The sequence below is a fragment of the Danio rerio genome, chromosome 7, assembly GCF_049306965.1.
Source record: "Danio rerio strain Tuebingen ecotype United States chromosome 7, GRCz12tu, whole genome shotgun sequence".
NCBI lineage: Eukaryota > Metazoa > Chordata > Actinopteri > Cypriniformes > Danionidae > Danio > Danio rerio.
This window is the reverse complement of record NC_133182.1, coordinates 63,952,609-63,968,435: the sequence shown is the minus strand read 5'-3', so window position 1 is coordinate 63,968,435 and position 15,827 is coordinate 63,952,609. Positions and strand designations below refer to the sequence as shown.

The window sequence follows — 15,827 nt, the reverse complement described above, 5'->3', positions numbered from 1 at the left end:
GTAATTCGCCAAACGACCCCCTGTCATTGTCCCGCGACCCCCCCAGGGGATCCCAACCTCCACTCAGGGAACGACTGCCTCAGGCCCTGTTTACACGAACACATTTTAGTTTCAAAACGGCGTTTTAGAATAAAAACGATCCTTGTACAAACTTTTTCATTTCACCAAGCGTTTAAACAACTCTTCGTCCACACTATACTGCTAAAAACGCACATCAAATGGCCACACACACACTCTGGCATGCGATGCAACATTGAGAGCTGTGCATGTTGGACCGTTCTTCAAGGATCTGCCGCTGGATCTAATCTCACTATATTTGTTAAATGTGATATTTATTTCATTTTGTTGTCTATATCTAATGACATATTCCCCGACTTTAGTCTTTTTAATATATTTCTTGTTCCCAGGTAACGTGTTTTGGCTGAAGGCAGAGATAAGTTAATATATTAATTAATGGAACCACATTAAATGATTCTGCACATTTGACTGATTGCTTGCATTTATTTCCTATAATGTATAAACTTATTGTTTGTTTTACTTTTATAATTGCCATTGTTCATTATTAAAAGTGATTTTCAGCAAAAGAGAACGTATGTTTCGTATTTTTTAATGAAAATGAAAGAGGCAGTTATGTTATAGGCTCCGTTTTGATAAAAATATGGTGTCTGTTAAGTTGCTTATATAAATAGGCAGTTCCTCATATCATGTTTTCATTTTATTGTTGAGATATTGAAACAACACAGCCAGAGTGATGTGAATTAGGTTATAAAGTACACAGTTCCCTTTGAAGATTTACCCAACGTGGGAGTTTGTTTTCCATATTAAGCTTGTGAAGTCTGAACTTACTAGGAGGAAATACAAGATTGAACTTTGTTTAGGCTACTTAATATTGAGGAAAAAGCCCCAGTTAGATAGACGAATGTCTGCAGCCACACGTCCATTTTCAGATGTCTCAGGTTTCTCCCATCCACACTGAATCGGAGCAGCATTTTAAAATGCAAACATCTTCAGCATTTTCAAAAACCTCCATCTTTGGCGCTCAAAAACTAGTAGTGTGGACGGAAGCCACAACCGTAGCAAAACTTAAGTTTTTTATAACTAAAACATATTAGTATAAACTGGGCCTTAGACCACAGGTCTAACTCAGTTTCTAGATGGCCGCAGCTCTGCACAGTTTAGTTCCAACCCCAATTAAACACACCTGATCAAACTAATTGAGTGCTTTAGGCTTGTTTGATACCTACAGATAAGTAGGCCTGATACTAAACTGTGCAGGGCTGTGGCCCGCCAGGAATTGAGCTTGACTCCCCTGCCTTATAATGATATATCCAGAGGACAATAATGCAATTTAAGAGGCAGAAAGAAAACATTTTATTACATTAAATGTCCCATACAAACAAGGCAAACACACTAAGTCATATTGCTTTCAGACACAATTTTTTTCTGCTATTTCTTTTTCCAGAATACTTAAACAACTTTGTAACAAAATGTAAGTACAACATTTATGAAAATATATATCTCTAAACAGGGATCTTCAATCTCGACAATACAAATAATACAATAAACACATTCAATACCAGTATGTGAACTATGTTTTGCAAACATATGTAGTTAAAAGTCATTCAAGTTACATAACATATAATATACTGTTCAACTGCTCTCATATGGACACATTCAAATATACTCTAAAACTGGCATTCCTATATAATAGAGGACTTTGTCAATATCTTAGCAAAGATAATGCATCTTCTTTTTCATAGTTATGCTAGAAAACACAACAAAGCCAGAAAAGTCCAGAAAAGTAATGCGTAGGTCACAAACAACACCATTTAACATTCTGAAAACAAAACAAAATTATAATACTAAAAATGTAAAAATAAAAATAAAACTTTGGCAAATATCTATACTGTAGGTTTCAAACACTTCAGCGGGAGAGGCTAATTACACCTGAATACTGCTACAGGTTGTGGGTGGTAAATGGGCCTATATGTGTCAGTATCTCCAGAGGTAAACATACAATTTGACGGAATAGCCCTTGAGTTATGGAGAGGAGAGTCTGAATGGGGCATGGCTGATCGTGATGAAATTACTTTCGTTTGCGACATGCCAGTGACTACCCATAACTGAAGGCAAAAATTGTAGAGTGAGCATTCGTTGACACATTTTTCAAAGTCAAACTCGGCGAACAACCCGTTTAAAATAAAGTGCATCCACCAAACACTGCCATGGCAAACACCATTCATAAATCAGCCTTGTTCATGACAACATAGAATCTATTCATAAATATATTTAAGTCTTCTATAACATGAAATTACAAAGTATTGTTTTCTTTTTCAAGCACACATTCAACCATTACCTCACAAAGAACATGAGCTAACAATTACAAATACACATTTGTATAAGATGACCAAACTATTAAGGCGTAGATACTCTTGGTGAGATGCTACACATGAATCTCCAGTAGTGGTTTAGTCCTCAAATCAATAATCAACATTTGTAGCTTGGCACAAACAAAGAATAACACATTCTTTAAATGTAATGTCATTTCTAGAGTTAATCTCTTTTTTTAAGTCAAGTCAGAGTATGACCTTCTCAGAATCAGTCTGTCAGGCGTTAAAATAGAAATACTCGTCCCAGCATCACCCTCAATAATGAATTTAAATAGTTCAGCAGTGGTCAGATATAAACTATCAAATAAAACGATTGATCAAAAACTAGAGGGACAGTAATTTGTGGCATTAAACATGAGGATGGCTTTAACTCTGCCTGTCATTTACAATTGCCACACCAGTCTAAAATGCATTCTGAGTTCATTAAGAAACTCGGGATGACTTCAGACTATAGTCTGAACACCTTAACACTGAAATATACTTCCCAAATGATCCTCATTGTAATGATTGTAATTCCAAATTAACCAAATTTGTAATAATTGTATGCTGAATGTTCATTGTATGCTGAATTATAATGATGATTATTTGTATTAAGTTATTTTTTTTTTTGTTTTTGTTTAGAAATTCCCTGCATTTTTTCTTCATCAGTTTCTGTAACAAAGTAAAAGTTAAAATCCAGGCACTCACTTTGATTGCATTTAGCACAACGTAACATTTTCTAAGTAGTTGCACAAACTGCAGCAGCCAAAGTACATATGTACACATATGTACAAAAGTTTGATTTTAGTACAGTACCAGAGGACGCTAAGAAACAGACAGATGAACATTAAGAAAAACAAAAATGGCAGCAACTTTTATATGGCTAAAAATATATTACATTTTTCTATGCTTCTGTATTAAGTGACAGTATGGCTTATTCGACTGAATACATACAACATGGCCACACTGGCATACACATGAGAAGGAAGAACATATAATTGAGCCAACATGCCTGGCTTTTGGGATGAATGACATTTGTTTTAAATTATTTTGTTCCATAATATGATATCAATATCATGATGTACATTTTACGTGAAGTTGCTGATAGAAAGGAGAAATCAAGGTGGCATTGCAGCTTATGTGCAGCTTAATATCAATTGGCCAGTTGCTATGTGTTACCCAGAGAACTCATCTGTGCAGCTGAATCAAAGTTGATGTAAACAATAATCACCTGTTCCAAACCTGGCCTTGTTTCTTCTTGCCCATAATGTCCAACAGAGGGCAGTCTCATTGCAGCAGTTCAGTTTTCTTTGTGGGTGTGGTGGTCTCTGGCTCCCCACCATCAGACACGTTGATAGGACTGTCTCGAGAGAAGACCTCAGTGGATTCTCTCCACACACAGTCAGCAATGGTCTTGAAGGCATTGTTGCTACACTTGGGTCGTACTTTCTGTGAGGCGTTGTTAACAATTTGGCGACTGTTTGAGGTGGCGATCTTGATCTTCAGAGCAGCATCTACACGATCAACCACTGTATAAGTGCCAATGCTGCCATCCTCAAATCCGACAATGATGTTAAGTGCTCGCTGTGATAGGCACAGATAGGTTGGCGTTTTGTAAAGGGAACAGGTCCCGATACTCTTACCATCTGCCAGTCTCATGACAATCAGGCTTGAAACCACACCTGCATCATCATCTTCATCGCAGTTCCGGAAACAGATGTATACTAAGTAGCGTCCATCTCTTGAAAGCTTTTGCCGCCATATTATGCCAGCAGCATGCACCAGACGCAGCTTACCACTGTGTAGGTCTAGAACATTGATGTTCTCATCACCTTTTGAGACAATGCCCAATTTCCCATTCGGTGAAATTTGGAAATCTTCCAGGTTCTTTAAGAAGTTGTTGGGGAGTTGCACCCGTCTACATACTGACTCATCGGCAACACTCCAGATGAATACCGTTTCAGTGGAGGTGATGAAGACAACAAAATCTGGACTGTCAGGGATTAACTTGAAGTTAACAATGGTGATCCCATCATCACAGATAAACTTTTTGGAAACACTCCCTGACCATAAGCTAACAGCCAGCAGCTTATTCTTGTTTGCACCCACAAGGAATGTGTTTGCTGTAGTAATGAGGGCATGTTGAAGTGTTACCAGAATGTTGCACACCTTGTGACCAGTGGCAAGCCTCCAGACACGAGAGGCATTCTGCTCACAAAGTGACACAACAAATTGGTCATTGTGCGTGATGAGAAGCTGTGAGATTTTCTGGCCATTGATACGGAATATATTCTCACCTGTGGTCGTATGCCAGATGTACTGACTACTTTTATCGTCAGATGTCACCATTAGGTCACCTGATGTTGTCAGGACACAGTTCTCAACAAGTCCTTCATGTTTGAACACCATTTCAATGAAACCTGTGCTGTAGTTCCATTTATGGATGACTTCTGACCCATCCATGGTGTATACAAAATCCTCTCTGCCAGAGAGTTGCAGAATTTGGATAGGTTTTCCAGTTTTATCAATGTTCGACATGGCTGTTATAATGTCGATATCCCACACGGAAAGCACCCCACTGCTGGCCACAGACAGAAGCAAGTTATGGTGTGTTGATTTGATTAGCTTTACAATGGCTCCCGATATCTCTATCAAGCTGGCCATGCACTGTCCACTGTCTCTCCTCCACACAAATATGGATGATGTGTTCTCCATGGAGGCTATTATACTTTGGCTATTCTTGGAGAGAACAGCTGCCACAAACTTCTCAGTGCGCTTGGCCTTAAACTTTTCAGCCATCTTCCAAATTTTGGTGTCCAGAACCTCAATGCTTCTTGCTTTGCAGATTAGAATGGATCGCTGATCCTCTGAGAGCTCTATGCCCACCACCTCACTATCATCTCCTCTGCAGTCATAATCCTCCATTAGCTTGGGGTTTGTGATATCTTTGGTGCTCCATACGGAGAGACTGCCCTCATTGTCAATCATCACCATTTGATTGATTGTGTCTAGAATCAGAATGGACTTCACGAAACCACCTGAGAATTCAGAAGTCATTGTGGCAAGCTTATCCCCACTACCAAGGTGGAATATTGTGGTTGTGTTGAGGTACTGTCCACAGAAAGCATACATTCCATCTGGGGAACACTGGACACAGGTTACCTCATACCAGCAATGGAACTGATACAATGGCCAGCCGTACAGCAAATCAATCACACTGACATCTTTGCTTGCCTCAAGCCAAGCTAAGGCATGGTGGCTGGACAAGGTAAATCCATTAATGAATGCCACCCCACCAGTGATCCCACAGTGTTTGGACCCTTTGACCTCTACCTCAGACAACAAACAAGACTTGTGGTTGTCATAAATGAGCAGTGTATTTTTTGTAGTGGCCACTACCAGATATTTCTCATCAGTGGTTAGTCTAATTCCAAGAACAACTGACCTTGCTGTGTCTATCTGTCTTAGCAGCTGTCTGCTTTCAACATCCCAAGTGCTGACGGACCCATCTTCAAGAGCCACAATGACTATGTTTGGAGCTAATGTAGGCAGAGTCTCAACTATCTGCATGTAGCTAGAACTGAGCGGCAATCTCTCTGGACTGTAGGTCACATCCATAGAGGAGTGAAGTGGCACGATGGAGCAGTATTTAGGGCCGTCCTTGTCACACTCAAGCAGGAGGTGTCTGAGTTTAGGAAGGGATGTGACCACTGGAAGGAGCCTTTGCTGTAGTTCAGCAGACAGTGATGCTGGATTCTTTGTCACTTTAAGCTTTATACTGCGGAGTGTAGTTGCAAGAAACTTTAGCTCCTTTTCTTGCGTATAGCTGTAGGCTAGGTCAATGTCAGACAGGGCCTTGTCAAATTGCCCTATCTTTATCATAGTGTAGAGCCAACTGAAGTTCATGATGACACCATACATGAGATCATCTGTGCGGCCGCTCCTTGTCAAGTGGTATGTGAGCTCTGTCATCTTACGGTGGTTGACAAAGAAGATGTCCGGCTCCAGCAGATTACATTGGAACACCCAGGGTTGCTCAGGTGTCTGTCTGTCATATGAGTGCTTGTCAGCAGAAGCTTTGTCATGGCCATGAAGGCTCTGTTGGTTGTGAGGATTTCGATGCTGAGAGATATTCAATGAGGCAAAGTGATTATTGTCGCAGTGGAATATTTTCTTTCTGCCACCTGCCCATGCCCCAAGAAAGTACTCAGCCAAAAGGCTATGCATTTGATGCACGTCTTCTTCGTTACTGAGGTACAGCTTCTGTGCTATGAGATGTAGATGCCGATTTGCCCACACCATTAGTGTTACATTATGGACCTGACGCTCCACTAAATAACCTTCAAGTTCTTCTTTTAGCCGAGCTATGAAATCATAGGAAATACGCAGTGGGCTTTTGAGATTAGAGCTCACCATGATGTCCCCTAGGACACTGTTATCTAAAGATAAGATATCCTCTAGCTCCAGCTCAGTCAGGCCTGCCCGTGCCATTGTGATGTAGCCCAGTGCCCGAAAGACAAAGCGTGAGCCAAGCTTATTTTCAACTGAGTAGAAAAGCTGCTCAATACTTTCGTGTACTGTGGAACACAACGATTTGTCATCCACATCCTTGTGCGATCTCCAGTGAACAACCTCTCTGTAGATGAGGTTAACAAACATAGGAAGTGTACATTTTGCCATTGCCTCATTAACATATATCTGTTGGCCAGACGTCACCTTCCTTTTGACACCCAGAAGCTGCTGTTTAAGGGTCTGACTGCAAGCTTTGCGATCTCTTTGCATTAGTTCAACATAGGCTTCCTCATCATGTATCAGGCAACGCAGCTTCTGCAGTATTCCGTGCTTGTTGGGCAGGGTGGACACTACTATTCGAACTGTACGTGGCAGGTGGACCGGGAGCCACCACAGTTTTCGAGCCTCGTCTGCGTCTGACAACTGCTCCAAGGCATCTAGAATAATGACAAGAGGTCGGTGGAATGACGACTCCCCCAGCAAATTCACCAGCAGTTCTCTCATCTCCTGGATCTTGTTTGGTAAGAAATGGATCAGGCACCGATAGTTGATGGCAATCTGCTCACAGATGCTCTGCAGCAGGGTGCGGAGGTCAGTAGAGAAGTCAGTGGAACCGATGAATCTGACAATGACCACTGGGTCTGTTTCTGGTCCCATCTCTTTCTGTATCCATGAATAGGCCTAAACAAATGAAAATGAAACAACAGCTCAGAAATACAGAATGTATGTGCAGTCTACTGAATGTTCATTTCAATTATACTTTATTTATTTTAAATATGAAAGGCTCCACACATGTATGTTATTTTGTTTGTTAAAATTATGATATGAATTTAGTAAATTGGCCATTTGGAAACTGATATAACGTACCTATTATACACATTTTAAAACTGTTTAAAATTATCTTGTGACTTGGTGTTATAAAACACATGATTTAAAACCCAGGAACTGCTCTGACCTGATTGCAAGTATGGCTCTAGTAAACATATCTCAAATAACTACAGTCCATCCATTATTTAGTAGATCCATTGTGCACTAACCTTGACACCTCAGAGTGTGAGGAAGGAAAACCAAGAAGAATGACTGTATAGAAGATAATCAAATGCACTCCACAGCAATGGAGTCAGATTTCTTGTGCTGAAGATTTTCTAAATCAGTTTGAATCATTCTCTCATCCTCAACAACACCCCTCTCTCTCTCTCTTGGATGTGGTTAAAGGCTGCCCCCAGCTGTGATTCATGAAAACATGAAATATTATTTCTCTCTGCAGAGGCTGACAATTAATGATAAAATGTTCTTCTAAAGCTACGATTTTGAAAAGGTCTGCTGTGTGAGTGTATGTGCCTGTGTGTGTGATTAGCCTAGGGATTTGTGTGTCCAGATTGCTACATGAATGCATCAGCCTGCTCTTATTTGCTGTACTGTGTGGCTGTTAATACAGCACTACATTGACAAGAGCAGTGTAAAACCAAGAGCCAGTCGTACCAACCAGGAAATCGTACCAGATATAACAGTCAAGAGAATGATACACCCTTGATAAAATTGATTGATTTTCATATATTTAGAACATGTTTCTTTAGTGTGTACTTTACACAGAAGGACAGTGAAAGAGAGAGAACAAGCAAGGACGAGGGAGTTAGTCAAGGTCCCCAGGCTCATCATCTGTGAACTAACATTAGAGGCTGAGGTCTGTGACGGGTTGCCATGGGTGACGGGAAATGTCAACACTACCCTTCCTCCTTTGTTCCTCGCCCCCAAACCTATCAACACTGTTGACTCTGACCATCAGCACATGACACACACACCCACACCTATAAGCCTGAAGTATTGACTAAAGAGGACACCAAACAATATCTAATATAAATAAAATTATTAAATGTCAACAACTTGTTTACGCTTACAAATGCAAAGATCTGTATGCATATGGGGATCTGCATAAAAAATGCTTTACGGTAGACCAATTCATGTAAGAGCTGCCAAAAATACCTTAATGTTAATTTGAATCTCATGCCATGACATCAGATATTAAGTCAGAGGAAGCAAAGAACAGCTTTAGGCAAAATCCAGACATCCCGCAACATTAATCTAACATGTGCCGGCATCCAGATGGCCTTAAAAAGCAGGTCAGTATGTTCACACTTGCTTTCCCTTTTCCTCTCTCCCCCCTAACACGCATACATGCATACCATACATGCTTTTCACCTGTTTTGCCACTTCAGCAAGTAACAAGGTCTTTCCAGTGCAGGGTCCTCCGTAAACCACTTGGGGAGTTATTCGACCACCTTTCGAGGGGTACAGGTACTCCTGGACTATATCCAAGGCTTCGCTCTTGTACACATAAAAAGATGAAAACGTCTTGCACAGCGACAAATGTTGTATAATTTCATCATAGAGAGGATCTGTCTCTGTGTCAAAGTTCTGCTGAACCGTCGCCTGGATGATGTCCACCATGTCTTCATAAAACTGTTTACACAGACCTTCAACGTAATGGCTCTCTACCTCCTGCGAGTAGCCAAGTTTCATGTCACAGTGAGTGACCGATGAGTAGACTCGGAGATTGGATGCTGCCACCACCACCGGAATGAACTCGTCTCTGACCTTTAGCAGACGCTCGTAGGCTTCCTGGTTTCTCATGACACGGTCATCGCTCACCACAATGTCCATGTAACGTGCCATTTCGGGGAGTTTAGCGAAACGATCAAAGTTAGATATCTTCCGAATGTAACAAACACATTTTTTGAGAAAGGCTGGGGTCTGCTTGCCCAATGCGAAGTCCAGTTCATCCTCTAATGCTGCAGGACAGAAGACAACAGAAAGAGCATAATCATTATCCAGTTCTACAGTATATGGCAAGATGTTTTTGTTTCATTTATGGCTTTCATCTGTCACTATTTTCTCCTAAAATACTTCAGTGGCACTTTCTGAAAACATGCTTAATTTGATGCCATGAGGTGAGCGCTTTTTCTCGCTTTTGCCAGGCCGAAGCAAATGATTAGATCCGTCTCTTAACTGCCTTGAAGAGGAAAAAAATAAAGCGATATGATCTCTAAATCCAGCCTCGCCTGGTTTTATCAAAGACCTACATAGGAAGCGTTTCAGTGATAGCCTGCCAACCTCATGAGCTTAGTATCGCTCACTTGCAGCTTGTTTTGCAAACGAGAAGGGAGGGGGATGCAAAGATGCCTGTAAATCCCCCCACAAAAAGTTTTCTCAATCTCACATGTATTGCATTTACTCTGATAGTAATAATGAAAGCAGAAGCCACGCTAGAAAATAAATACTGTTTTGTTGACATTCTTACCATTAAAAATATATTATGGTTCCGATAAATTAATTAAACATATGCACATATTTAAACAAAGTACTATCCAAGGACACAACTGTATCAGCAACTGTATCAATTTGCCTCTTTATAAGCTCTGATATGGGGCGTCACAGTGGTGCAGTGAATTGCACAATTACCTCACAGCAACAAAGTCACTGGTTTGAGCCCCAGCTGGGACAATTGCCATTTTTGTGTGGAGTTTGCAAGTTCTCCCCGTGTTGGCGTGGGTTTCCTCCAGGTGCTTAGGTTTCCCCCACAGTCCAAACACATGCACTATAGGGGAATTGAATAAGCTAAATTGGCCGTAGTGTATGAGTGTAAATGCAGGAATGTATGGGTGTTTCCCAGTGTTGGGTTGCAGCAGTAAGGGAATCCGCTGTGTAAAACATATGCTGGATAAGTTAATAATAATAATAATAATTCGTTACATTTATATAGCGCTTTTCTGGGCACTCAAAGCGCTTTACACAATGGGGGGGGGAATCTCCTCATCCACCACCAGTGTGCAGCATCCACCTGGATGACGCGACGGCAGCCATTTTGCGCCAGACCGCACACCACACACCAGCTGATTGGTGGAGAGGAGACAGAGTGATGATATGCCAATCATGATATGGGGAGGGTTAGGAGGCCATGATGGACAGAGGCCAGTGGGCAGATTTGGCCAGGATGCCGGGGTTAAACCCCTACTCTTTTTCGAAGGACATCCTGGGATTTTTAACGACCACAGAGAGTCGGGACCTCGGTTTAACGTCTCATCCGAAAGACGGCGCTCACTGAGCGGTATAGAGTCTCCCCGTCACTATACTGGGGCATTAGGACCCACACAGACCGCAGGTTGGGCGCCCCCTGCTGGCCTCACTAACACCACTTCCGGCAGCAACCTAGCTTTCCCAAGTGGTCTCCCATCCAGGTACTGACCGGGCGCAGCCCTGCTTAGCTTCAGTGGGCGACCATGTGAGAGTTGCAGAGAGCTAGCTGCCGGCTAGTTGGCGGTTCATTCCCGTGTGGCGACCCCTGATTAATAAAGGGGCTAAGCTGAAAAGAAAATTGAATGAATGAATGAATGAATGAATGAACAAGCTTTGATATGGATAGAATCTCTCCAGTGATTGCATTTTATGGAAAAAAATTGTTACTGTCAGTCAGACATATTTATATTTTCTCTCCGATGACATCTAGGGTTGGGTATTGTTTGAGGTTATTTCAATAACGGTGCTAAATAAATACTTTCAAAATGGTACCAGTGGCAAAAAAGTGCCAGAACCAATACTTTTGAGCAACAAAATTAAGGTGGATAACTCTAGAAAAATCTTTTATTTGACAAAAGAATGTTTTAGTAATTTTAATTAAACAATAGAAATAAAGTTTAAAGTATATATCAATTCATATTTTATATATTTGAACTGAATTGCGTTAATATATTTCTTTTGATAATTTATTTGTTGACATGAATGCAAGATTTGCAGTATGTATGCAATGCTTAGTTTAAGCAAATTTGAAGAACGCGTTCATGCGTGTTGATGAATCTAAATCTGAGTCGCTTACCAAGTACACTGTACTGTATGCATTGTCTGCTATCGCTAAGCAACAAGAACAAATTTATTAAAAATAAAAAAACCTGAAAAATCATATGTACATAAGTATTCACAGTCTTTGCAGAGAAGCTCTAAATTGAGCTCAGGTACATTCTGTTTCCACTGATCATTCTTGAGATGTTTCAGCAGCTTAATTGGAGTTCACCTGTGGTAAATTCAGTTGATTAGACATGATTTGAAAAAAACGCATACACCTGTCTATATAAGGTCCCAGGGTTGACAGTGAATGTCATAGCATAAACCAAGCATGAAGACAAAGGAATTGTCTCGAGGCACAAGGCTGGGGTAGGTTACAGAGTTTTGGAACTGAAAGTTCCTATGAGCACAGTGGCCTCCATAATTATTAAGTGGAAGATATTTGGAACCACCAGAACTCTTCCTATAGCTGGCCGGCCATCAAAGCTGAGTGATCAGGGGAGAAGGGCCTTAGTCAGGGAGGTGATCAATAACCTGATGGTCAATTTTTCTGAGCTCCAGTGTTCTTCTGTGGAGAGAGAAGAAACTTACAGAAGGACAGCCATCTGTGCAGCAATCCACCAATCAGGCCTGTATGGTAGAGTGGCCTGATGGAAGCCGCTCCCCGCCAAGAATTTGCCAAAAGGCATCTGAAGGACTTTCACACTATAAGAAACAAAATTCTATGGTCTGATGAGACTAAAATTGAACTCTTTGGATTAATTGCCAGGCGTTATGTTTGGAGAAAACCAAGTACCGCTCATCATCAGGCTAATACCATCTCTACAGTAAAGCATGGTGGTGGGAGCATCATGCTGTGGGGAGGTTTTTTCAGCATCAGGAACTGGAAGACTAGTCAGGATAAAGGGAAAGATGAATGCAGCAATGTACAGAGACATCCTGAATGAAAACCTGCTACAGAGTGCTCTTGACCTTAGACTAGGGCGACGATTCATCTTCAAGCAGGACAATGACCCAAAGCACACCGCCAAAATATCAATGGAGTGGCTTCACAACAACTTGGTGAATGTCCTTGAATGACCCAGAAAGAGCCTAGACCTAAATCCTATTGAACATCTCTGGAGACGTCTGAAAATGGCTGTACACTGATGCTTCCCACCCAACCTGATAGACTTTAAAAGGTACTGCAAAGAGAAATGGGCAAAAATTCCCAAAGACAGGTGTGCTAAACTTGTGGCATCATATTCAAAAAGACTTGAGGCTGTAATTGCTGCCAAAGGTGCATCAACAAAGTATTGAGCAAAGCCTGTGAACACTTATGTACATGTGATTTTTCAGGTTTTTCAGGTTTTTTATTTTTAATAAATTTGCAACAAGTTAAAAAAACTCCTTTTTCACATCGTCACTATGGGGTATCGTGTGTGAAATTTTGAGGATATAAATGAATTTAATCAATTTAGGAATAAGGCTGTAACATTAAAAATGTGGAAAAAGGTAAACATGGTATAAAGGTAAAAGGTAAACTATGAATACTTTCCGGATGCACTATATGTGTGCCTTTGATACACCCCTTGTTGCTTACCTACATCCTTGTCGCAGCACCAGTGGTACCAAAATTAGTCACCAAAATTCCTATGCTGATTCAGTCTGGTGCCTTGATTTTGGGGTTTTGGTTTTGGTTTTGGTACAGTGACATAGGTACCACTTAACATGTGTTTTTAATGTGGTTCATTTCATAATGGCTTTCACCTTAAATACCTCCATTGCATATATTCACCAACTATTTATTTATTCATTAGTTTTCTTTTCAGCTTAGTCCCTTTATTAATATGTGGTCGCCACAGCAGAATGTTTTACGCAGCAGATGCCCTTCCAGCTGCAACCTATCAATTTAGCTTACACAATTCACCTATACTGCACGTTTTTGGACTGGAAAACTGGAGCATCCGGAGGAAACCTACACCAACAAGGGGAGAACATGCAAACTCCACACAGAAATGCCAACTGAACAAACCAAGGCTCAAACCAGTGACCTTCTTGACATGAGGTGATTGTGCTACCCATTGCACCACCGTGATGCCCACCAACTATTTAAAACTGGTTAAAATATGCAATCTTTTGCATACAAAAATTTATTATTTGTATTATAATCAGTTTTAGATCAAATAACCTTAAACTTGATATTATGTCATTACATGTACAGTGACGTCTAATGTTACAATATTAACTGATCATAAGAGGACATAGGCAATCTGATCTCAGATCAACATTACGATTTTATTGCTTGCATATGCTTTGTGAACATAGTTACCCTGATTAGGTTTCCTGTTCTGCAATAAATGTTCTAATAAATATTTCCTATGTAGTGATGTTTTTTTAATAAAGACCCAGACAATGGCTTATCCGTTAGACATCAGAGAAAACCCACAAGCATATCACAGAAAAACTTGCTGATGCTTTGAAGTCAGACAGAAGACCTTAGTTTTAACGAAAGGCACCTCTGCAACTGAGATCAAATTATTATTGATGTAAAAAAAAAAAAAAAAGCCTCGCTTAGGGAAACCTCTGAATGCAGTTGTTTCATATCTCCTGCATGTCAAGATGAATACTTAACTGTATCAGTGATTAAATTATGAGCCCATGCTCCCAGAATAACATAAAAGAGCAAGCAGTAAATGTGCTCGTTTTCCAGAGCTGACCCACAGTCTCTAATGTAGGGTATGGTGATGAGACTTAACTGTATCATTGAATTTTGGATTAACCTGAAAGAATTAAGTTAGCCTGATTAGATCACCTCTTATGCAGACTAATACAGGCTAATTTTAATTTAGGCACAATGACTTTCAAGAGCGGGATATAAATAACATTAGCATTCATTATGCGTTTTGAATATGATCTCTCTGTGAAGCCACAAAGGCACTGTATAAACTATGGCTCTGTTGCATGATTCAGTTGTTTTAATTATACATGTCATTCTACAGGCAAACAATCTACGCATCAAGAACCATTCAAGTGCTTAGAGCTAAATTGGGCTTTTAAACATCCTCAGATTTCCTTGATGTGGTTGACTGCTGCTTGGAAATTGCTTTTGACATTACGTTTTAGACAATTTGGATCAAGAAAAAGAAGGTAATTTTGTTTTTATCTGCAAAATACGGAACAGTTTAGTTGCAAAATGTGAGACTTCGGAAAAGCCAGCCCTGCTTTGAGCCTTGTTTGTAAAATTATGAAGTGAATAAAAGACCAAGTTTATACTGATACAATATCGAAAATTGACTGTAAGTCCAAAATTTACAATATTTATTTTGCTAGTGCACATTGCTATTTTGGTTGAACAATTAATCTGTGGAAGTTAGTCCACAGAAAAAAAGGTTGTTTTGTTAAGACTTCACTCAAAGTCTTACCATTTACTTCTACATTTAGAGTGGTGATCTGTCTCTGTTGATGTCAATTTAATGGTTTCAGCCACAGCAATTTTAACCATGACCCTCTTACTTTTAATTTGCTATGCTCTTCGCTTTGAGGAAGTGATGCCAAAATGGAAGTTCCCTATAGGCCCAGTTCTTTACTCAATATTATGTTACAGTTGATAAGAAATCAACATATGAAGTAAAAGTCTCACCAACTTCCGGTTCCCTCAGATTTTAAAAATAAAACCAAACCACTCTTTCCCAATGTTTAAAAAAAAGTGAAGAAAAGGAAAAGCAAAGACTGTGTTTTCTCAACTTGGCACTGAACATGGTCTCTTGTCTTCAGAACCATTTTATGTTTATTCAGAAATAAACCAAGACTTTCTCCAGAAAAAAAATAATATTATCAAACATACTGTATAAAGTTCCCTGATATGTTAAACATAATTTGGAAAAACTAAAAAAAAAGAAAAAGCAAAATAAAGGGGGGGGGGGGGGGTAATCTAACTTTAATTGAGCGTGTGTTTGTTTGTGCGTGTGTGTGTGTGTGTGTGTGTGTGTGTGTGTGTATAGTTACAAGCATTCATAAACTTGCTCATGCAGAACATTTTCAAGAGTTAAGATACATCATTATCAGATAAACATGCCCTGGATGTCTTTCAGTATGTCAAAGGTCAAGAAAAATAGATTTCTCAGTTTT

General features: G+C 40.1%; 2 protein-coding genes across 5 annotated transcripts in view; one reads left to right on the top strand and one right to left on the bottom strand.

Annotated features, from left to right (window-relative positions):
- Nucleotides 1-15,827, top strand: part of LOC141375164 (uncharacterized) — a 340,778-nt gene that overhangs the window by 244,899 nt on the left and 80,052 nt on the right. The window lies entirely within an intron of this gene.
- nwd2 (NACHT and WD repeat domain containing 2) overlaps nucleotides 1,348-15,827 on the bottom strand; it is a 122,259-nt gene continuing 107,779 nt past the window's right edge. For all 4 annotated transcript variants that reach the window (XM_005172360.4, XM_009303553.4, XM_073907428.1 and 1 more), the window contains exons 7-8: nucleotides 9,081-9,670; nucleotides 1,348-7,562 (exon numbers count right to left, since the gene is read on the bottom strand). In XM_005172360.4, the coding sequence (XP_005172417.1) occupies nucleotides 3,657-7,562; nucleotides 9,081-9,670 (4,496 nt within the window). In that variant the 3' untranslated portion in view covers nucleotides 1,348-3,656. The remainder of the gene's footprint in view (nucleotides 7,563-9,080; nucleotides 9,671-15,827) is intronic.